The following is a 23,546-nucleotide window of genomic DNA, read 5'->3' as shown; positions in this document are numbered from 1 at the left end:
TATAAACTGATATACATTGAAGAACATTGAAAGTTATTATTTCAAATTTTTATAATGTAAACGAATAAAAGAATAAAAATGATGTAAAAATTAAAGAAATACATATGTAATAAAACAGAACAAAACAAATGTATGATTTAATTTTTATCCGGTGACTTGAAATTAGAAATGTATCATATCGATAGTGGATATAGTCTGAAGTTAGTATTGAAAAGATTACATATATGGATATGTCTACACAGTCATTTAGGATTTTTGTGACGGTTTGAAGTAATCTGTTACTTGATATAAACACGACTATATACATATAAATTTTAATCCAAATGTTAACATATATATATATATATATATATATATATATATATATATATAAATATATATACGTAAACTTTGATATATACGAATAAATTATTTATCAACAATAAGGATGATAAAGAAATTAAAAAATTTATCAACTATTAGATCATATATATTTACGATAAATTCATAAAAATCATGTAAATACCGCGATTAAAAAAGATATCGTTTTATTTACATTTTAAGTTTGATTATTCTTATAATATTACATTTTCTAGAATCAAGTACGTATGTTGTTACAGGTAAAAATTAATGTTCTATATCGAATTATATATTTACATGTATGTTATAAAACATGTTTTTTTTTTTTCTATTTCTGTCAGTATTATGTATATATTAATCATTCTGTTTTTTTTTTTTTTTTAGCAACAGAGAATGTCAGAAATAGAATTTTCTTTAGACGATGAAATATTATCGCCAGATCTTTTTTCAGATGATAATATTACAATAAACAATAGCAGTCATCTTAGTTCGGATGAATGTAAGATTATATTATATTTTTAAATTTCATACATATCATTTCTGTGATCATTAAATCTTTTTTTTTTTTTTTTTTTTTATATTATTCTATAAAGCAAGCTCAACGTCCATTAGTGTTATTGAACCAGAACCTATAAATAACATTTGTGAGTGGAAAGGGGCTAGTATGAATGAAATTTGTAAGGGCTTAGGTACTTATGACTGTCAAGAATTTCCACCTATCAGTCCTTCTGCAAATCATGCAGTATTAATACTGGTAAGAACGTATTATCATATATATATATATATAATTTATTATTTATTTTTGTTTTTATGTGTTTTATATGTTTTAATTGTAAAAGTAATACTTTAATAATTTTTTTATTTGTTTTATTTTTTTTTATTAAAAATAGTTACCAATACCAATACGGGGACCACCAAAGCCATATCCTTCTCAACAAATGGATAAATGGAGCCAAGGCTATGTACGCATGCCACATTCTACACACAGTCTTTATCCTATTGAACAGGTATTTTCTGTAAAGAATAAAAGAAAAAAAAACAGCAATAATTGTTTAATAAGAAAAAAGGATTTAAATTAACAATTCTTTTTTCTAGCAAAGCGCAAATCGCCATTGCCGATATCGGTGGGAAATAATTCAAGAGTCCTTACTACAAACTCTCATGTCTAGCCATCAGTTAGAAAAAGCTATATTATCATATAATCATATGTACGCTCACAGGTGGAATTTTTCAGCTTTGCATCATTTTTTCTCAGAGGTAATCTTTAATAATAATATTTAATATATGGTAATTTCCATATTTATTAATTTACTTGTTTTTTTTTTTTTTTTTATGATAAGGTGATGGAAGAAGAAGAAGTTTCTAATTTTTTCAAAACATTATTACCTAAAATGGTGCACCTTGCTTTGCAACTTCCTGTATTAATAACAGGTGCAATACCTCTCTTGAAATCTCATTCAAATGCATCTATTAGTCTTAGTCAACTACAAGTTTCATCTTTATTAGCAAATGCATTTTTTTGTACATTTCCAAGGCGCAATTCTGCTAACCCTCAATCTGAATACTCAACTTATCCTCATATAAATTTTAATAGGTATAATAATAAATTAACTTTATTTATAGTATTAAAATATAAATTTATATATATATATTTTTTTTTTTTTTAATTATAGACTTTTCTCAGCATTTAGAAAAGATAAGCCTACTCGTTGTCAATCAGTAATGGAAAAATTTAAGTGTATATTTCATTACTTTAGAAGAGTAACAAGTAAAGGTGGGTGAATTACTAATTTCTGCATTATATAAGAAACTAATGAAAGAAAATTTTTTTGGAACTTAGACTACATTATTTTTTGATAGAGTAGTCCCAGAGGGTGTAATAACGATTCAACGGCGTTATATTTTAAAACACGATATTCCAAAGTGGGATGTTATTGATAAAAAATTTTTACCATTACATATTACAAGTAATGGAACAATAGATACTGATGGAGCAGGTCTTCTTCAAGTGGATTTTGCCAATAAGTACTGTATTTATTCAACTAACTTTAATAAAATTTTCTATTTTAATAAAGCATAATGTCATTTAAAATAGATATGTAGGTGGAGGTGTACTTGGCATGGGTTGTGTACAAGAAGAAATACGTTTTGTTATCTGTCCTGAACTTATGGTAACCATGTTGGTTACAGAAGCTTTAGATGACACGGAAGCTCTCATTGTTACTGGTATTGAAAGATACAGCAAATATGAAGGATATAGTAACAGCTTCAAGTGGTCAGGTGACTTCATTGATGAAACACCTCGGGATAGTAGTGGAAGACGCATGACAAGTGTCGTTGCCATTGATGCATTATGTTTTACTCAACCAGCATTACAATTTGATTTAAACAAAATAACACGTGAACTGAATAAGGTTATAAAATATTTATTTTAATATTATATTATTTTAATGCCATCATAAGAAATGTTTCTCATAGTTGCGATTATTTAATCTTTTTTATATTTAGGCATATGTGGGATTTATTGGTTGTGATCTATGCAAAGATAATCTACCTGCAGTAGCAACTGGAAACTGGGGTTGTGGCGCTTTTAGAGGAAATCCTAAGCTAAAAGTATTATTGCAATTAATGGCAACTTCAGTAGCTGGTCGTGCTATGGTATATTTTACTTTTGGAGATACAACTTTACGAGATGAAATAGCAGAAATGTACTCACATCTAGTACAACAGAATATAACTATAGGTATAACTTTATTTATAAACAAATTGATTTTAATTTTAAAAATAATTGCACGCAATTATTATAAAATTTAATGAAAAATATTTTAGCACGTCTATTTTCTTTATTATCACAATACCGTGAATCAAGGATACGTCATCTGGATTTTTACAATTTTTTATATAATAAAACGAGAACGAAATCTACATCTGCTTTGACGTAGTATTTAAATATAAAAAGTATTACAATTCAGAAGAAGGACTGTATACATTCAAATAGTAAAATTTGTGAAACTCCAAAGAAGAATACTGTAAAAAAATATTATTTTGTTTTAACTATAAAAGATGATAATGGTACAAAAAAATTTCAAGTATAGAATTGTTTAAAAAATATCAATGAAACGGTGTATAAATAATTCTGTATTAAATATAAATAATAATAAACATAGACACAATGAACAAAATGACAGTGATGATATAAATAAAGAAAATAAAAAAAAAAAAAAAAAAAAAAAAAATAGAGAAAAGAAATAGAAATTTGTAAAATACTTTTCATCTAATTCAAGTAAATAAATCACAAAATAAAAAAAAGATAAATTAAATATAAGATCTCAGATTTTGTTCTCAGTGACTATCATAAATATTGAAGATTATTTTATGAAAATGTTTTCTATAATAAATATTTTGTATGTGTATATATATATTTAATATATATATATAATATATATCTATATAATATATATATATATATATACACATATAAAATATACATATATATATATATATTTCTTATTGTTTATTACATTTTCTAGGTTTGCACATACATTTCATAATATATGTATATATTATAAAAGTATTTAAATAATTCAATTTCCTAAATGTGTTGTATGATAAATCATTATGTAAATAAAATCTTATTTTCATTTATTTTTTTCATAATAGTATATTATTACATAAAAACGTAAAAACGTATTAACGAGAATTTCACGGAATTTTTAAAATTAAAGAAAAAAAAAAAGAAAAAAGAAAGAAAGAAAGAAAAAATAATAAAAAAAGAACAAAAAATATAAGGAATATTGGCATAGTCCCGTGATTTTAGATAATCGACTCCATTGGTAGGTGCGGCAGAGGCGACCTTGCAAATTCCTTTAGTGCCGTTTTCCAATCCGAGTTTAATAGAAATTCTAAGGCGCATATGAGTCTAGAATGTTTGTATAAATGATTGATTATGGCAGTCTGATCTTTATTGAGAAAGATGAGTGTTTCTTCTTGGTTCAACTTATGGAGGAACTGGAGAGAAGATAAATTTCGAAATTTACCGAAAGACTTAATTATAACTTTATCCATTATAAATATTCATACTCGTACTCTCCAATTTCATGTTTAGTGAATGCAGTATTTTTATTTCTTTTTTCACTGGAAATCGTCGGAAGTTACTGGTGAGAATTATATTATGACCTTGGATATTCCAGAAATCCATTAGAAAGTGCAGAGACACTTGACTGACGGAAGAATAATTGAATAATTGAATAAAGAAATTTTCTCATTGAAAAAAGCAAAAACAAAGAAGGAAAAAAAAATATTCTGATATATAAGTTCGTCACGTACGTAACGTTAAGGCGCGAATTTCAAAATTATAAATTTACACATTAAATAAAATTACACATATATATCACACATATACAATCATGTATATATATATATGTATATGATTTAAATATAGAATTAAATAATAAATTGAATTTTTCGATAGCAATTTTTCTACGTTTAATAAGGTTTTATGTATTTTTTTCTTTTTATAACGTTAATTATTAAACTTTTAATTGTCGATAGTTGAAATGAACATCATTTTTTTTTTTTTTTTGGTTGGATGTAAGATGCACGCTATTGTTAAAAAGGTGGGAAAAATTTTGACATTTGAATAATGTCCAATTTTGACCGCAATGCCTTAGTTGTGCTAGAGCTGCTATCGCTGCAGATCACGTGACGCTTATCGACGTATCGCATCGGTCGTGGGCCAAAGGAAACGACGAATATGAAAATGGCTGCTGCTACTGAAATATTAAATATACCAGACGAAAAAGTGATATTACAAAAAAAAATGTAGAGTTTTTCAATCTGCAATAAATTTCAGGTAATATTGAATTGTTTATCGTTTATAAAGTTTAATAAGAAAACATTGTTGTATAAGTGTTCATAATCATAATTATGGGCGGTTTCGAAGTAGTTCGCTTTGACAGCTTAGCTTGACGTTTTGATAAGCGAACAGACGTAAATATTGAGCCGAATAACACGCTGATCAATGTGTCATTAAATTAGAATCTAAAGATTTTTTTAATATTATAAGAATATAATCATCGATATCATTGATCAAGAAAATGGTGACTCCGTATATTTCTCGTAAAGATATTAAATTTCCACGTATTATGTACGTCGAAAATTATTAACACTAAAATTATTATTAACGTTACTATAATGAATTTTTGAAATATACGTTTTTCTTGTTTTTTTTTTGTTTCTAACAATCATAATATTCTATCATAATACTTGTCATAAATAGCATACCACATTCAATTAAATTATGTAATATGATATTTAGTCAAATAATTTATTATTCTTGAAGTATGTCTATTAAGAAAATTAAAAATACTTTTATATCGTATTTACCTTTCGTACGTAATTAATAACAATTAATTATTTTAGTAAAAAAAGGAAAAAAAAAAAAACATTTTGATATATAAGAATATATTTTCTTATTCAATTTCAGTAACTTTTAAATATGAACATAATGCGCAAATTAAGAGGGGGTACAAGTGTCGGAGGTATGGGTTCCAGCAGTATGGGTAGTTTAGATGAATGTACGAGCAGCACGAATCCCCAACATACTGCTTTGGGTCTTATGCATCTTAAAAAACTTTTCTCTGAATATAGCCATCCTCCACATCCCCTTTCTGATGCTGAACGTGATGATAAATTATATAATATGTTACCATTGTTTTGCAAGGTATATTTTTTATTTAAATTTATATATTTATACCAATCAAATTTATAGTGAAATGCTTTGTTTATTTTAATTAGGTATTTGGCTCTAGTCCTTCTGGAGATATGAATGAAAAATTCTGGGATATTTTAGCATTTACACAACAAGTTTCGCGATTAATGGTATCTGAGATTAGAAGAAGAGCAAGTAACCAAAGTATTGAAACTGCAAGTTGTGCTATTGTTAAGTTCTTAGAGATAGAAAATAGTGAAGAATCAAGTAATGGTTGGATGTTACTGTCAGCATTGAATTTACTTGCGGCAGGAGATGCATCTCTGATACAGGCAATGACTGCTGCGTCTGTTCCATCAACATTGGTTAAATGTTTATATCTATTTCTTGACTTACCTGAGATGAATGAAGAGGAAGCTGATATTACTGATGCAAACAGTGAATTTACACCTAGAGAACGTAGAATATTATTACAAAAAATATTTGTTCAGGTAATAATATATATGAAATTGTTTGTATCGATTTTTTTTTCTCTCTCAAGAATAGATAATTTAATATTATTCCTTTCTTACATCTAGTTACTAGTGCGTTTATGCAGTCATCCATATCCTGCAGAAGAACTTGCTCGTAAAGATGATTTGGCATTATTGTTCTTGGCAATCACAAGTTGGTGCCCTCAGTATAATGTTATGTGGCGTAAAAGTGCTGCTGAGGTTTTAATGACACTATCCCGACATGGTCTTACACAAAATGTAGTAGCATACATACACAGTAAGTTTCAAGATACTTTGGTAATTACTCAGCTGGGTTGTAAGTCATTTCTAAACACCTATTATGATTTCATAATATTTAATTTTAATATCTATTTCTATATATATAAATATATATATATATAAAAGTTGTTTTTTAAATTTTATTTATAGATAAAGGATGTATAGCTTTATGCATTGATAATATGCAACGTGTACCTGAGCTTGCACTATTGGAAGTTGTAGAAATGTTTGTTACAGTATTTTGTTTCTTGAAAGATTCTAGTGAAGTATCACAAACACTTTTGGATGATTTTCGTACTTGCCAGGGATACATTTTTTTATCAGACTTTTTGTTAAAGTAAGTATAATAATTAAAAAAATTATATATATATATATTTTTTTTTTCTTTTTTTTTTTTCTTTTTCTTCTAAAGTCTCTTTTCCTATTACAGACACGCTCCTTCGAGATTAGAACAAGATAGCAGAGCAGAAGCACAAGATGCTATTCGAAATTTAGTACTGATGTTGGCATCTTTGACAATGTGTGGACATACTGAATTAAAACCAAGTCAAGCCAGTATGGGTTCGTTATTTCAAATGCTTGGATTTACCTTACCTCAACCAAGTAATAGAGGTAATATTTCATCATAAAAATTGTTTTGTTCATATGCATATTTTTTGTCTTTATATTATATTATTTTTACTTTAGGAGGAAGTGTTCGAAATATTCAAGCATTTCAAGTGTTACAATCTGTATTTGTTAAGTCAAATTCGTCACTTCTTTGCTGTACTATTCTCGATGCTATTTCAAGCGTTTATCATAGTGATAATGCTAATTATTTTATATTGGAAGGACAGAACACTTTATCACAATTTGCAGAAAAGATTCATTTGAAAAATTTAGAAATACAACAGAAGTTTTTTCAGCTGTTGGAATTCATAGTATTTCAACTTAATTTTGTGCCTTGTAAAGAACTTATATCTTTATCTATATTACTCAAGGCGAATAATTCTGTTACTTGTAGTATCATGTGTATGGAAACGCTTCTGAATATACTTAGGTAATATAGAAAATATTTTTAATCAATTAATTTTTTGTTTCTCTTAAAAGTATCTTTATATATAAATTTTATATAATCTTTTTCAAAAATTATATTTTTTAGACACAATACAATTTTTAAAGATGTATACAGAGAAGTAGGCATGTTGGAAGTATTTGTTACTTGTCTTCACCATTATGCTACATTACTTAAAGACAAACAGGCTGCACAGGACCAAGGACTAGGTGATTGTTTTTATTTTTATAAACATATGTAGATATATTTATCCATTTTAATATTTTATTTATGAGAATTGTAATAAAGAATATATTAATTTTGCATTTATCTCGATTTAATATATTTAAAGATATATTTACAGAATATAAAATATCCCCAGAAGATGAACGTTTGGGTGCCTTAGTCATGGAAGCTTTAACAACTTTGTTAGCTGGAAATGTACAGAATGCAAATTTATTCAGAGAATGTGGTGGAGCACGTTGTGCCCATAATCTTGTACCATATACAGATTGTCGCTATCCTGCACTTGGAATAGTAAGGGAATTGATACTTAGTGCTGGTGGTGATGATGATATGGCAACTTTATTAGGAGTTATGCATTCTGCACCCTCAAATGCTTTGGTCTTAAAAACACATATATTGAAAGTTAGTGTCATATAATCGTATATTTATTATAATATATTTTATATGGAAGATATATAAATTATATAAATATTAACTTTTTATATTGTAGTCATTACTAGCGTGCCTACGAGAATCTCATCGTACAAGAACAGTATTCCGTAAAGTTGGAGGGTTTGTTTACGTTATGTCGGTGCTTGTCTCTCTGGAGGGTCAACTTGAGCAACAAGTACGAAATAATACTGAGCCTTGTAACGATGTTGTGCAAAGAACTCCGCAAGATGAAATACAATTATTAACATTACTACACGTGGTGTTCCATACAATAAGTACAGCAATGCGTTTCGAGCCCGCAAATGCAAAATTTTTTCATCACGAGGTATAATTGTTATCTATGTTTGAATTAATAAAAATTATTAACCATATATGTATATATATATATATATATATATATATATATATGGTGTAGTTTTCTAATACTTATTAAATTATTTTTTAGGTATGTCAATCAAGTCTATGTGATACATTACGACTTCTTGGATGTTTTTCAACACAAATTAAATTGGCTGAAATGAATATAATACCTACTATGAATTATCACAACATGTTATCAACTCTTTTTACTGGAAATGTATTAGAGCCAGCATTTCCAGATGGCATGTCAAGAACATTAGCGTATGCGTGTTTACTATTACGACTTCTATATGATGTTGCACTTGATGCTTTTGATAAACCTAATATGGCCGGGATCAGTATGAGATCACCTAGTCATAAACAAGCTAGTGTGGAAGTAAGTTTCTAATATAAATAATAAATATAAGACATATATAAAATATATCTTTTAACATTTGTTAATATTTTTTTTATTTTTTATTTTTTCTTTTTCCAGCAACAAAAGTCTTTTGACTCTCCTGGAAGTGGAAAGAGATGTGCCATAAACCCTTTAAATCTAAGTCCTCCTACTCCTGAACCTATTGTAGTTCATCCTGGTATTGTCGTTGGAATGCTTCATTTGCTTCCATCAATATCTGATCCTTCAAATCCACAACTTGCATTAGCTCTACAGTTATACATAGCAGAAATTATTAAAAGTTTAGTACGTTCTGAAAGGAACCAACAGGTGATGTGCGAAGCTGGTATGGCGGGTGAATTACTATCTATGGGTAGAATTGCTTTGCAAGATGAAATTCATCCTTTACATCAACCATTACAATATATAATAGAGAGACTTGCAGCTCAATCTCTAGAACCTAGAGATTTAAGGTAAAAATTATAAAATGTTATCATTTCATATTTTTATATTTAATTGTTAATTTTCAATTGAAGTTAATCTTATTACCTTTTTTTTTCTTTATCTTTTTCTTTTTATTTTTTTTTATTTTTTTTTTTTTTTTTAGAGAATTTTTACGCTTGGGAGATCCTTTGTGTTGTATTTCACTTGATGATATCGAACCAAACAAACCTAGAGGAGGACCAGTGCCTCTAACACGTATTAAAACTTTGGTATCCATGACAACTCCCAAAGATTTCAGAGCTCATGGTTCCTGTACTTTACCACCATTTGTTGAATTAGATATGAGTGCAGAAGGATTTGCCTGTTTGTATTTACCAAGTATTGCACCTCAGAGTACAACCCCGCCTACGGTGGTAACTGCTGACAACAGTGTACTTGGAGGAATTGGTTCTGGTAGATATTGAAATAAAAGTTTTAAAAATTATTATTTTTTTTTTTTTATTGTATCAATTGTTTACTAAAAGATAATCATTTTAGGTGATAGATTATTTCCACCACAAACTGGTTTGACATATAGTACATGGATATGTATTGATAAGTTTAGTGATCCTAGAACAGATCCTCATTGTGTAAGACTATTAACATTAGTACGTACTCCTCAATCTTCAAGAGATTTAATTTGTTTGATTGCTGTTCTCAGTGCTAGAGATAAGGCTATCATTGTTTCTACTCAAGAAACGACCATGCCTCAGAGTAAGATTTTGTTCTATAAATTTTTTCTGTTAAACTATAAAAATATATATAGCTTATTTTTATATTAATATAAAAATATTCGTTAAAAGAGGTAAAATAAAAATTTTCTTAGATGTTGGAGAATGGGAACCCGAAGGTACTGGCGAATGTGGAGCTAGAGTTTGGTGCCCTGATTTGTTACACGAAGGACAATGGCATCATATAGCAATTGTATTAAATCGTGCTGTTTTAAAGAATTCTAGTTTTTCGTTATATTTAGATGGACAACACATTCATAGTCAAAAGGTAAGATTAATAAAATTACTTTTTTCTAATAGTTCTTTTTTTTTTAAATAATTTTTTTTTTAATATAGCTTCATTACATCACTCAAGTTCCGGGTGGTGGAGCAGCTAATTTAACAGTTGCTTCACCAGTTTATGGATATATTGGTACACCACCATGCTGGAGACGATATTCCAGACTTACTTGGAAACAAGGACCATGTCATTTAGTTGAAGAAGTATTCAATTCTCAGAATATTGCAGCTTTATTCAGATTAGGTCCACATTATATGGGAAGTTTACAAGCACCACAATTATCAGGTATTATTATTGATTTAACATATAATTAATGGATACAAAACGTTTTTATGAAATTATATTAATAGTATTATGTTTACAGGTCCAGAACCTTTGTCAGCTCTTGTAGTAGAAGAAAAACTTGTTTTTGGATTAAATGCAAAAGCTATGTCTCAGCTGACATTAGCTAAAATTAGGAAAGTCTATAGCAGAGCTGATAATAAGTCAATTGCTAAACAGGTACTTTTAATTTAAATTTATTCATTTTTTTTAAATGTCTGACTGTATTATATGCCGAATTCAGATATACGTAATATCAATATGTATTTTGAATACCGTAAATAATTTGGGAAATTGTACGTTGAAATGAGTACTTTTATTATTTTATTGCGCTGTCGTTAGTAAATAGTAGTCGATGAATAGATTTTTAAGAGGCAATAATAGATTTTGAAGTTTGGAGTGAGAAGGTAGAATAGTTAACTCGAAAGTCAAAATGTATCTATATTCTTCGACACATCAATTCTGGTTATGTCTGTTTTGTTCTTAAAGAAAAACCACTCGCGCTTATGCGCGCACACACACACACACACTTTCTTGCTACGTATTCATTTTTCTCTTTATATCTGTACTCAGAATTAGTCGTTTCATATATATATATATATATACATGGTGTAAATAAAGAGTAGGCAAAATATTTAATATGAGAGAAGGATGTTATAAGAGACGACTAATTCTGAGTACAGATATAAAGAGAAGAATCGTTATATACGGTTTATTTCTTTCACATATTCTACAGCAACAATAATAATAATATAATAAGAAGAGAGGTGAAATGGAATATAATATTAATATAATTTATTATTATTTTTTAGCTTGGTATGTCATCTCATGAAAATGCCACACCAATTAGAGTCCTTCACAATTCTGCAGGCCATCTTAGTGGACCAGCTCGAGCTTTAGGTGGTGTGGTTGTAGGATATTTAGGAGTACGAGTTTTTAATCCTCGTCCTGTAGCTACTACGATTGATAATGTGGGAGGATGTTCAGTTTTATTAGGTAAGAAATATTAATATTTGATAGATTTAAAATCATTATTAATATATAATTTTTATAATATTGTTTTTCTTTATCAGGTCTAATAGCCATGGCACAAGATGTAGAATCTCTGTATGCAGCTGTTAAAGCATTAGTATGTGTTGTGAGATCAAATCAGGCAGCGCAACAAGAAATGGATCGTCGTAGAGGATATCAAACATTAGCCATGTTATTAAGAAGAAAATGTACTCTTTTGAATAGTCATATATTACATCTCACATTTAGTCTTGTTGGTACAGTTGACAGTGGTAGAGAAACCAGTGCAATTCCTAATGTTACAGCATTTCAAGATCTTTTATGTGATCTACAGGTAAAATAAAATAATTAATGTTTGATAAAAAGATATTTCATCGCGTTAATAAAAAGATATTTCATGTCTTATTATATATATTTTCCCTAAAGGTTTGGCACGAAGCACCTGGAGAATTATTAAGATCTCTTTTAGAACACTTATATGAGTTAATAGCAGAATCTAGCGAAAAACGTACAAATTTACGATTAATGAGGGATTTGCAATTAGTACATAAATTATTACATATACTTAGTGATGTTAAACAAAATAGCACACGACAGGTTTTACTGGCTTTACTTAGTATATTATTGAGTCAGCCAAGACAGGCTGATTTACTCTGGTAAAGAACTATTAAGAAAATATTTATTTATGGATTACTTTTTAGACATAATAGATGTAAAATAATTAAAATCTTTTTATATATTTTTTCAGGTTTGGTCAATTTATTGTGGCTACTTTACCATTAAATTCAGAAAAACATTTAGTTCTTAGAGAAAGTGAAGGAAATAAAGAGGGAGAGGGTGAAGGTATACTTCTACGAAATCGTTGCTTACAACTTTTACACTCGCTCTTATTTACTGGTGCCAAAGTGAATATAAAGTAAGGATACAAATCATATATTTTAATTTAATATCTAGTGTTTTTATAATCATTGATCATATTCATTATCTGTATATTATAAATATTTTATAGTATGTGTGAAGAGTTAGCCAAAGTATTAGGCCTAGATTGGATATTATTGTTTCTTCAACCTAGTCTTCATAGTACTACTGTTATTTGGGGATTGCGTATACTAGTTGCTGTGTGTTCAGTACAGTCAATTCTACAAAAATTCAAAGAAGGCACTAGTAATGGTGGCTGGCTACGTCATACTGATCATAATAAAATGGCACTAGCACTTGGTATGTAAAAGATAATAGAATAACTTAAAAATAATCGAATAATAAAATAATATTTTATATATATTTTCGTAGGATGTCATCAACAGATGTCTGGTGGTGATATTAAGCCTTCAGGCCTTCATGTACCAGGATTTCAGCATCTTGGATGGTTACTACCACAACATATTGATCTTGTTCCAGAACTTTATTTTCTTTTTATTTCTCTTATGATGGGACAGCCAGTAAAATTATTACCAATGGATTCAAAACTCGATTTAAATAATCTATGGAATTTCATGTTTGGAGTTCCCGCAAATCATACTCTATCTTCTTTTGCTAGCAGAATAAGTCTTTGTCCAGAAGCTGTAGTCACGTTGTTAATCATGGTGCGAACTATGCTGAACAACCATTCAAATAAGTATGTGTATGTTATATTTTGTCTGGTCATTATATTGCATAGATTTAATTATTGCTTTTTTTATAGTCCAGAATCATTACCTGTTTGGTTAACTGATTATCCAGTGATAATAATACAGTTCCTATTTTTTCTGTACCATAATTTCACTGACTTTATGCAAGTTTTCATGTCTGCTGATGTTTTGGGAGCATTAGCTGGTACTTTGTTTCCAAGGCCTGCAAGTTCTAGTCAAGATAGTAGTGGCGCAAGTACACCAGCAGACGAGGTAAATAAATTCAAGTATCTTTAATCTATAATACATCTTTAATAAAAAAGTATATTTTTTTTATTACTTTCATTTCTTCTTTTTCTTTTTAATTTTTTAGCAAGAACCAGTATTGGTAAGATCTCCATCAAAGGATATTGGATTAACAAATCATCTTGCAAAAAAATTTGTTATGGACTTTTTAAGAGTCATTATTGTAGACTCTCTTTCTATGTCAGTAACAACAAAATCTCCACCAGCTATAGATCTTGTTTTAGAAGCATGGCCAGAGCATGCATCTGTGGGACAACAAATGTGTTACCAAACAGAAGTTTTATCTATTTTAATGGAACATCTTTTAGCTGCAGACGTTTTAATTGGTGAACAAGCAGCACTTCCTGTTGTACCTGGTGGTTCTGTCAATAATATCACTAGTAATGTTTGTTACGTTGCGGCTAGGATAGTAGATAAATTATGGCAAGGTAGTTACAACTTAATATATTGGATATAATATATTGGAATTGAATTAACTTTGTTTATAGAACATATTATATATAGTATTTGTATTTTATTATATAGGTGCACTGACAAAGGATCCACACGAAGTATTTGATTTTATTGTTAAACTAATTGGGCAAGCTAAAAGACGATCTGGAGTAGTCAGTATGGAAGGTCTTCATCACTGCCTGAATAGAACAATTTTATTCTTACTATCAAGGCCAACAGATTCTATTGCTGATCAAATGGCTGTATTAGAAGCATTACATAAACTTACTACTCACAGGTAAAAAAAATTATTTATATTTTTATTATATTTTTATAATGATCGATGATGTAACAATTGAAATTTTACAGAGTTTTGGTATTTGGTGCTGGAAATCATGAGTTAGAATTTATTGGCTGTCTCACATATTGTTTGCTGCTATTAACAGCTGAAATAAAAATTATGTTAGATACTAATATGAAAACAACATGGCATGTTAATCCACAAGTTGAATCGAGTGATGATAGATTAATGTCTCACCAGGGTCACAATTTAATGAGTGTTGCAGCAATTAGGGTTTGGGAAGAGCTATATGTATGCAAGAAACCTGCTATAGAAGAAGTTTTTAAAATAACTCTTTTGCCGCCTGTAGCTAATGAACGTGCACCAGAGTTAGCAATGGTCAGAGAACAGATATATGAAGCTGCAGCAAGACTCTGGACGAATTATTTAGTTCTTGAAAGAAAAGCTTCTTATAGAGTACCTTGGGAACTTCACAATCAAATACAATCGGTATATATTAAATGATATATTTCAAGTAATATTATGTCAAGTTAAATATTATAATGGTATAATAATAAAGAATATTTTATTTATTTGAAATGATAGAAAATTCAAAAAGTAACAGGAGGATTAACAAGATTAGCTAGTCGAACGAAAGTTAGAAAAGAAGAATCTGTGCGCGTTAAACTTAGATTACATCAGAGTACAGTATCTCAATGGACAGAACAACATGTTGCATTAGTTAGAGAACTTGCTGCAGCAAGAAAATTACAACATCAACAAACCAATCAGCATACACAGCGCTACGTATATCAAGTAATTAATAGTATTTAAAGTCTCTGTCTTAATTATGAAAATATATAATTGAAATTTTAGTTTTCAATTATTATTATTGTTGTTATTATTATTATTATTATTATTATTTTTTTTTTTTTTTTCTATTAGGAATGGTTGCAAACGGAAACAGAATTAACAAGAGAACGTGGTCTATGGGGTCCGCCAACTCCTACTAAATTAGACAAGTGGATGTTAGATATGACTGAAGGGCCTTGTAGGATGCGTAAAAAAATGATGAAAAATGATCTTTTTTATATACATTATCCATATCGGCCTGAACTGGAACATCCAGATAATGTAAGTTGTATCATGAGAATTATAAAATATTATTAAATTAAATTTTCAACTAAAAAATTCAATTAAAAAAAAGAACTTAGTAATAAAATAAATTCTTTTCTTTTTTTAAATTAGAAACAGTTAAAGTACAAAGTGGCAACAAGCACAGATAGTAAAGAGTATTATTTAAAACAACTTGGTAATTCTTCTGGTATGTTTGAGCGAGAACGTGATCCAGTAATAGACGATACACCATTAAATGTTAATGAGACTTCCACGGAAAGTGAACCACCGATGGTACCATGTACGTTAGAACGTCATGCCAGCGAACCAGACGAAGTACAAGAAGATAATGAACAAGAAGAAGAGAATAATCAAACGGTTCCGGATAATCAAACATTATTAAGATTATTAGAAGAGCATGAAAAGGTAATACTGTCAATTTTTTTTTTTTTTTTTTTTTTCTGAACTATGCGAAATTTACGTTAATTTTAATTTTAGATCAGTCATATGTTCAGATGCGCAAGGATTCAAGGTTTAGATACAACAGAAGGCCTTCTATTATTTGGAAAAGAGCATTTTTATGTAATAGATGGTTTCACACTTTTAAAGTCCAGAGAAATAAGAGATATCGAAAGTTTACCAGAAGCTTATGAACCAATTTTACCCTCACCAGGTTCCCCTAGAAGATCTAGGGCAATGCGACAATGTTCTAAATTCAATTATGAAGATATAAGGTATATTTAACGTACTAATGTATTTATCAATGTTACTAACAATTTATTGGTTAATTTATTTATTTATTTATTTATTTTCTCAGAGAAGTACATAAGAGAAGATATTTACTACAGCCAATGGCATTAGAAGTATTTAGTGGCGATGGAAGGAATTATTTATTAGCTTTTCCACGAAAAGTAAGAAATAAAGTATACCAAAGATTTATGACTTTTGCAACTGCTATTGCCGATAGTGCGCAACAGTCTGTAGCTGGTCAAAAAAGAACTGCTAATGTAGAGCAGGCAACGGGCTTATTGTCTAATCTAATAGGAGAAACATCAGTTACACAGCGATGGGTGGTTGGTATTTTAAACAATAATATAATATTTTAACATTAAATGGATTTTATTTAATCAAATAAATTTTTTCGTCTTCAGCGAGGAGAAATATCAAATTTTCAATATTTGATGCATCTCAATACCTTAGCTGGACGTAGCTATAACGATCTTATGCAATATCCAATATTCCCGTGGATCTTAGCTGATTATGATAATGAAGAGTTAGATTTAACAGACCCATCGACATTCAGAGATTTCAGTAAACCTATGGGCGCACAAAGTCCCGAACGATTATTACAATTTAAGAAAAGGTTTTTCTTTCTTTATTTTCTTTTTTTTTATTTTTTATTTTTATTTATTTATTTATTTTTTTTTTCTCGTAAAGAAGAAAAGACAAGAGGGAATTATTTAATATTAAATAATTCACATTCGCAGATATAAAGAATGGGATGACCCGCATGGTGAAACTCCACCTTATCATTATGGAACTCATTACTCTTCGGCTATGATAGTATGTTCCTACTTGGTAAGAATGGAACCTTTTACACAACACTTTTTAAGGCTACAGGTACGTGAATTAAAATAAAAAAGATAATTTTTATAAGCCATTATTATTATTATTTATATGCGATTATATATAATAATTTTGATTTAGGGTGGTCATTTCGATTTGGCAGACAGAATGTTTAATAGCGTTAAAGAAGCTTGGCTATCTGCGTCTAAACATAATATGGCCGATGTAAAGGAACTTATACCCGAGTTCTTCTATCTTCCAGAATTTCTTGTCAATTCAAACCATTTTGATCTAGGCATGTAAATTATTTGTGATAAAGAAGAAACACTAATAAGTTCGTACATTAAAAATAAATACAACGTTGTTAAACAGGTTCTAAGCAAAGTGGTGTACAACTTGGGGATATTGTGCTTCCACCATGGGCAAAACAAGATCCACGAGAATTTATACGTGCCCATAGGCTTGCATTAGAATGTGATTATGTTTCACAGCATCTTCATCAATGGATCGATTTGATATTTGGATGTAAACAGAATGGACCTGCAGCTGTTGAAGCTGTTAATGTTTTTCATCATCTTTTCTATGAAGGCAACGTCGATATATACAAGTATGTTCTATTTTTTATTACATTATTACAATATTTTCTTTTTTTTTTTCTTTTTCTTTTTTTTCTTTCTTTTTTTTTTTTTTTTTTTTTTTTTTTTGACATAATTACATTTCATTTTTCAGTATTGATGACCCTCTAAAGAAAAATGCTACTATCGGTTTTATAAATAACTTTGGCCAAATACCGAAACAGTTATTTAAGAAGCCGCATCCTGCAAAGAAGATGACACAAAGAATTAGTGTTATAGATCCTGGACCCATTACACCGGGCTTAAGTATTACTACATCTGATAAATTATTTTTCCATAATCTTGATAATTTGAAACCATCGCTTCAACCTATTAAAGGTTTATTATTACATCATATTTAATATTCATTCGAATAAATTTATAGTTTTTTTTTTTTTTAATTATTTTAATTATATATTCAGAGTTGAAGAGTCCTGTTGGTCAAATACTTCACGTTGACAAAGCAGTATTAGCGGTCGAACAAAATAAAACGCTTATTCCTCCATCTTATAATAAATATGTCGCATGGGGTTTTGCTGACCATTCTTTGAGGATAGGCAATTATGACAGCGATAAGGCAATATTTGTATGTGAAGCTATGATGCAAAGCAGTGGAGAAATTGTAGCTTGTGTTTGTCCATCATCCAAATTGATAGTGACAGCAGGAACAAGTTCTGTAAGTTAATGTATTCATGATCTTCTAAATTGTAATAATAATAATAATAATAATAATAATAATAATAATGATAAAAAAATTTTTTTAAAATTGCAGAAGAATTTAATATAATTATTATTATTATTTTATAGGTCGTCATTGTATGGGAGTATGTAAAACGTCAATTGTCGATAAAACAATGTTTATATGGTCATACAGATGCTGTAACATGTTTATCATCTAGTACGGCATATAATGTTATTGTGTCAGGTTCAAGAGACGGTACTGCAATTATTTGGGACTTATCCCGATGTTTATTCGTTCGCCAACTTCGGGGACACGCAGGACCAGTAGCTGCAGTAGCTATTAACGAGCTAACGGTATTTATGGAAAATATTTAAATATCTATGATTTGTTGAAATATTAATGATTAATTTTAATAAAATATATTTTATGTAGGGTGATATAGCCACTTGTGCTGCTACATGGTTACATGTATGGAGTATAAATGGTGAAGAATTAGCGAATGTAAATACATGCGTTGGAAGAGCCGATAGGATGCAACAAATTTTGTGCGTTGCATTTAGTCAAACACATGAATGGGATTCACAAAATGTAATAATGACTGGATCTACGGATGGAGTTGCACGCGTACGTTGTGATCATTTAAAAAAAAAAAAAAAAAAGGTCAGATATATTATTTTGAAGATAATAAACAAATAAATGATTAATTTCGCAGATGTGGTCGATGGATTTTGTGCAAGTGCCTGCGGAAGATGAACAATTGGAGGAACTTTATGGGGATAAAGAAGGACAAGATGATCCAAATGTACAAGTAGACCAAAGTGAAAGTACAAAGAAAAGAGTTCACGAATTAGTAAAACAAATGAGTATATCTACTGAAGGATCAGGTAAATGATTTTTATTTAAACATTTATTATATACTCTGATCTATATTTATTCTATTATTGTCTCTATTATAATTATATTATTTTGTTTATAATAAAGGGATGTTAATAAAAAGTGGATCAGAAAGTAGCCTCTCTGAACCAGAAAATACCAAAGAAGCTTCTAGGGCTCACGAGGAAAAAGAAGAATGTTCTGATAATGAATCTAGTAATGGTTCAAATAACAAATCTTTATCACATTGTAACCATGCTTCTGCGGTTATATTAAGACGTAAAGGTCGCGGAAATCCAATGTTTAGAAAAAGCGAAGGAGGAGGACGTGCCGATAGTGAAGGAACACAAACAAGGTAATTAAATAAAATTTGTTAATTTAATATATAAAGATTGAAGAAAATATATTAAAAACAAATATTATATTTTATAAAGTAAATTACACAACAATCCTGGAGATACAGAAGGAGCTTTGAGAACTAGTAAAAGTGATACAAGTTTAACCGATAGTTTTGTAATGGTTAATGAATCTGATACAAAACCCAAAAAGATTAATCCACAAAATGTCTTGAGAGATGGATTTAAATGGCAAAGACAATTGGTCTTTCGAAGTAAATTGACAATGCATACTGCTTATGATCGAAAAGATAATGCAGAGCCTGCTTCTATTACGGCACTGGCAGTATCAAGGTAATATATCGCTATCAAGGTAATATATCACTGAGCAGTATTAAAGTTTTTCTTTTTCTTTTCTTTTTCTTCTCTTTTCTTTCTTTTCTTTTTTTTTTTTTTTAATTTTTGAATACGTATAAATAATACTATTTATAATTTATTACATTGGTTTTGATATTTATAGAGATCACAGAACAGTGTACGTTGGCGATACTCGTGGTAGAGTATTTTCATGGAGCGTTTGTGAACAGCCAGGCCGTACAGTTGCAGATCATTGGCTGAAAGATGAAGGAGCAGATACCTGTGTTGGATGTGGTGTTAGATTTAATCTGTATGAAAGGAAACACCATTGTCGGAATTGTGGTCAAGTGTTCTGTTCCAGGTAAATTGATGTTGCATAGAAAAAAATTGATGTTGCATAGAAGAAAAAAAAAATACATTTACTTCTCCTCTAGGGAAGGTAATAATTTATTTATTATAACGTTGTTTTCATATACAGATGTAGCAGATTTGAATCTAAAATTTCAAGACTTGGAATTTTAAAACCTGTTAGAGTTTGTCAAGGTTGCTACTCTTCATTACATTCTCAATCTTCTACTGAAAATAATATTTAATATAATAATATTAAATAATATTTAAAATAATAATTATAATGGTAGTAATAATAATTATATACAATAACACAATAATAATATTAATACTAATTTAATAACAATAATAACATTGAATCTGCTGTGTTAATTACTAAACTAGATAGAAATATTGGTCGAATGTATATAATCATGAGTAGTTATTAAGCTCATAGTTGAGTATCTGTACATGAAAGACAAGGTATGGATTTCATTCTATTTGTGTCTTGTAGCGAATATACACAGTTTATATGATTCAATGTGAATATTATTTTGACTATGCCTGGCAGGAAAACAAATGTTGCAATTGCTTTTTTAATTCAGAAGTGATACCATTTCTGAAATCAGCTTAAATGACATTGAAATTTTTATCACCTTGACTAAAATATAAACAAAATAATTTATACCGATGTATGTGTAACAAGTATACATGAAAATTAAGACGTACAGAGTTTATTGCCTAAAGTGCTAAAGTATATTAAAAAAAAAAAGAAAAAAAAAAAGAAAAAAAAAAAAGAAAAAAAGAAAGGCTAAATGTATAAAGCCATTAAAAGCACATGCTGCTAAACACGAACATTTGAATTCACCATTTAATTTTTAATATTTTATGAAGTTTTTGTATAAGATTATAATTCTCTATCATAACTACATACATAAATGTGTATTTTATATTTTTTATTCAAGAAATTTTTTAGTCTCTTCAGACTATTATAATCTAAATCATTGATATAATATGTATATTAAACACTTTTCATATTTTATAATTCAATAACTTCAAATAATTTTGAGTTTTTAAAAATATGATTTCAATATGTTCACTGAATTATAAGTGAACTGAAAAAATAATCTCTAACATTGCTTAAATGTTTCTTCTTTTTTAAATCTCTCTATCTTATATTTACAATTTAAGTATGTTAGTAGATAATACTAACACATAATATTATATGCTTTTATATGCTTGAAATGTGAACGACAGTATTTAAACGAATATATTTAGTTTATATATGATATTCAACATATACAATTAATTTTTAATTACAAATTACAAGAAAATGTTTAGAAAGCAAAGCTCTTATGGTTACACAACAATATATAATGACGTGTATCACTTATGACCTCTATTCAAATGATATAGATTTTAAATTTTACAATAGACAATACCTTATCTGCATAAAGTGTTTTTATTGATAAGCTAGTTTTATTGATAAGCAAAACTGTAAAATTTAAAATCAGTAATACTAAGTGATGGCATAAATGTGGATGGAAACTTTTAGTTAAAGATTGGATCGTTAATTTCTTTTTTAGTAGCAAAAATTATGTTCATTATTATTTTAATATGTATTAAAGAAAATATATATATAAAAAAAAAGAAAAAAAGAAAATATTGCATTTTAAGAGATGGCCAGAGCAAATTATAAGGAACAAAGTTAGATATGTAAAACAGGAGCAGCCAGAAAGAATCTTTTACAAATCTTTAAAAAATATGGGATGACTGTAAAATTAGTCTTATTATTCAAATAATGAATACTAATGTTTTTGTATTCTATTGAAATACTTCCATTTTTCTAAAGGCACAAATTTTATAGGTGAAAAAATGAAAATGTATGCTCACTATATGTAAGCTGAGTGAATGCAATTTAAGGGATTAAATCTTTCGGTATCATACATTTGTAGTACCATTGTTACTAGTCAAATATTCCCAAAATCAGTGAAAACATTCTTTTTTAAAAAATATAACAAGTCAAAACATGTAGTGTGGTATAAATGTAATTAAAAGAACATTGCATATATGAATTATCCATACACAAAGCACACAACATGTGTATATGTTACCATGTATTCTCTTCAAATAATGTCAATGTCGTAACCACAAACTATTTTCAAAAAAAATATTGTGGGTTTCTGTAAATTTTACTTTTTTACTTCTATTTATATATAGAGAGAAGGAATTTTTAAAGATGTAATTTTGAATGTAAAATCTATGCATAAAAGTCTACTTCCAAGTATCACTTCATAAAAAATATAAAGTTCATATTTTATGAACTGTACTTTAAAAAGACTACAAAAAAAAAGACCTTTTTTAATAAATTCATTATCTATTAATACATTGCATTACGTACCGGGATTGAATAGGAAAGCTCCATGATATATTCATTTATTATTATTTATTTGCAATGTAATGTACATATAGGGGTGCAATTTCTAGTCCTAGGCATTCTGAGTGCCTTTTCAGTTTATTATTATAATTCAACAGATTTTTTTCTTTACAGTTTCCAACAGTATTATTTATATTTACATTAACATATATTCTTTAACATATATTTATCACATTTATTAATAAGAAAATATTCAATGTAATTTATTATATGCATTTTACTATATAAATTTTAAACCATTCTATTCTTCTAATTAGTAATCATTCTGTGCTGTGCTGTTGTTAAACTATAATAATTAGATGAAAACAAATATATAAAAAACATATTTATCTCATATACATGAATTGTATTGGATTAAGTTTGTGTTAGTTTATAAGAGCATACTTTGTAATTTAGCGTCAACATGGATTTTAATGATTTTTCTCAATTTACAAGAATTTAAAAAAAAAATTATATATATATATATATATTATATTTCTAATAAATTATTTCATTTCAGTTTTTTTTTTTCTTCATATG

At 28.4% G+C, this 23,546-nt stretch overlaps 2 protein-coding genes across 6 annotated transcripts; both read left to right on the top strand.

Moving 5' to 3' along the window:
* Positions 1 to 251: 251 nt before the first annotated feature.
* Positions 252 to 3,720, top strand: LOC124948970 (poly(ADP-ribose) glycohydrolase-like). 3 transcript variants are annotated; one of them, XM_047493397.1, is made up of 11 exons: positions 252 to 270; positions 724 to 838; positions 933 to 1,093; positions 1,230 to 1,346; positions 1,435 to 1,596; positions 1,680 to 1,933; positions 2,013 to 2,113; positions 2,205 to 2,364; positions 2,435 to 2,753; positions 2,848 to 3,082; positions 3,169 to 3,720. In XM_047493397.1, exons 2-11 carry the CDS (start codon positions 733 to 735, stop codon positions 3,279 to 3,281), a joined length of 1,728 nt encoding a protein of 575 aa, XP_047349353.1. In that variant the 5' UTR covers positions 252 to 270; positions 724 to 732; the 3' UTR covers positions 3,282 to 3,720. The 3 variants fall into 3 exon arrangements, with proteins under 3 accessions (XP_047349353.1, XP_047349352.1, XP_047349354.1); XM_047493396.1 differs by lacking the exon at positions 252 to 270 and adding an exon at positions 454 to 599; XM_047493398.1 differs by lacking the exon at positions 252 to 270 and adding an exon at positions 563 to 581.
* Positions 3,721 to 4,029: 309 nt separating this feature from the next.
* On the top strand, positions 4,030 to 23,363 carry LOC124948430 (WD repeat and FYVE domain-containing protein 3). 3 transcript variants are annotated; one of them, XM_047492035.1, is made up of 46 exons: positions 4,030 to 4,496; positions 5,010 to 5,191; positions 5,825 to 6,061; positions 6,136 to 6,540; positions 6,628 to 6,820; positions 6,973 to 7,159; positions 7,253 to 7,434; positions 7,510 to 7,861; positions 7,964 to 8,085; positions 8,208 to 8,503; positions 8,592 to 8,858; positions 8,979 to 9,269; positions 9,369 to 9,742; positions 9,877 to 10,166; positions 10,251 to 10,466; positions 10,579 to 10,751; positions 10,820 to 11,048; positions 11,128 to 11,264; positions 11,897 to 12,080; positions 12,158 to 12,429; positions 12,522 to 12,751; positions 12,844 to 13,011; positions 13,105 to 13,313; positions 13,386 to 13,710; positions 13,777 to 13,975; positions 14,076 to 14,436; positions 14,534 to 14,738; positions 14,810 to 15,230; positions 15,327 to 15,536; positions 15,666 to 15,854; positions 15,969 to 16,262; positions 16,335 to 16,570; positions 16,654 to 16,909; positions 16,988 to 17,199; positions 17,324 to 17,456; positions 17,544 to 17,697; positions 17,775 to 18,009; positions 18,132 to 18,355; positions 18,439 to 18,692; positions 18,824 to 19,051; positions 19,131 to 19,322; positions 19,411 to 19,582; positions 19,680 to 19,926; positions 20,006 to 20,260; positions 20,427 to 20,624; positions 20,742 to 23,363. In XM_047492035.1, the coding sequence occupies exons 3-46, from the start codon at positions 5,837 to 5,839 to the stop codon at positions 20,854 to 20,856; spliced, it is 10,317 nt and encodes a 3,438-aa protein (XP_047347991.1). In that variant the 5' UTR covers positions 4,030 to 4,496; positions 5,010 to 5,191; positions 5,825 to 5,836; the 3' UTR covers positions 20,857 to 23,363. The 3 variants fall into 3 exon arrangements, with proteins under 3 accessions (XP_047347991.1, XP_047347992.1, XP_047347990.1); XM_047492036.1 differs by having other exon boundaries at positions 4,935 to 5,191; positions 8,220 to 8,503; XM_047492034.1 differs by having other exon boundaries at positions 4,935 to 5,191.
* The last annotated feature ends 183 nt before the right edge of the window (positions 23,364 to 23,546 follow it).

Source organism: Vespa velutina, chromosome 4 (genome assembly GCF_912470025.1).
Source record: "Vespa velutina chromosome 4, iVesVel2.1, whole genome shotgun sequence".
Taxonomy (NCBI): domain Eukaryota; kingdom Metazoa; phylum Arthropoda; class Insecta; order Hymenoptera; family Vespidae; genus Vespa; species Vespa velutina.
This window is presented reverse-complemented; position numbering and strand designations above follow the sequence as displayed.

Excerpts from the sequence above, each read along its gene's own strand:
- LOC124948970 (XM_047493396.1), top strand. Across the intron at positions 1,094-1,229 it reads ATCATGCAGTATTAATACTG|TTACCAATACCAATACGGGG; the intron begins GTAAGAACGTAT and ends TATTAAAAATAG. Across the intron at positions 3,083-3,168 it reads ACAACAGAATATAACTATAG|CACGTCTATTTTCTTTATTA; the intron begins GTATAACTTTAT and ends AAAATATTTTAG.
- LOC124948430 (XM_047492035.1), top strand. The coding sequence starts at position 5,837 with ATGAACATAATGCGCAAATTAAGAGGGGGTACAAGTGTCGGAGGTATG. Across the intron at positions 15,855-15,968 it reads AACTGGAACATCCAGATAAT|AAACAGTTAAAGTACAAAGT; the intron begins GTAAGTTGTATC and ends TTTTTAAATTAG. Across the intron at positions 19,323-19,410 it reads CTACGGATGGAGTTGCACGC|ATGTGGTCGATGGATTTTGT; the intron begins GTACGTTGTGAT and ends TTAATTTCGCAG.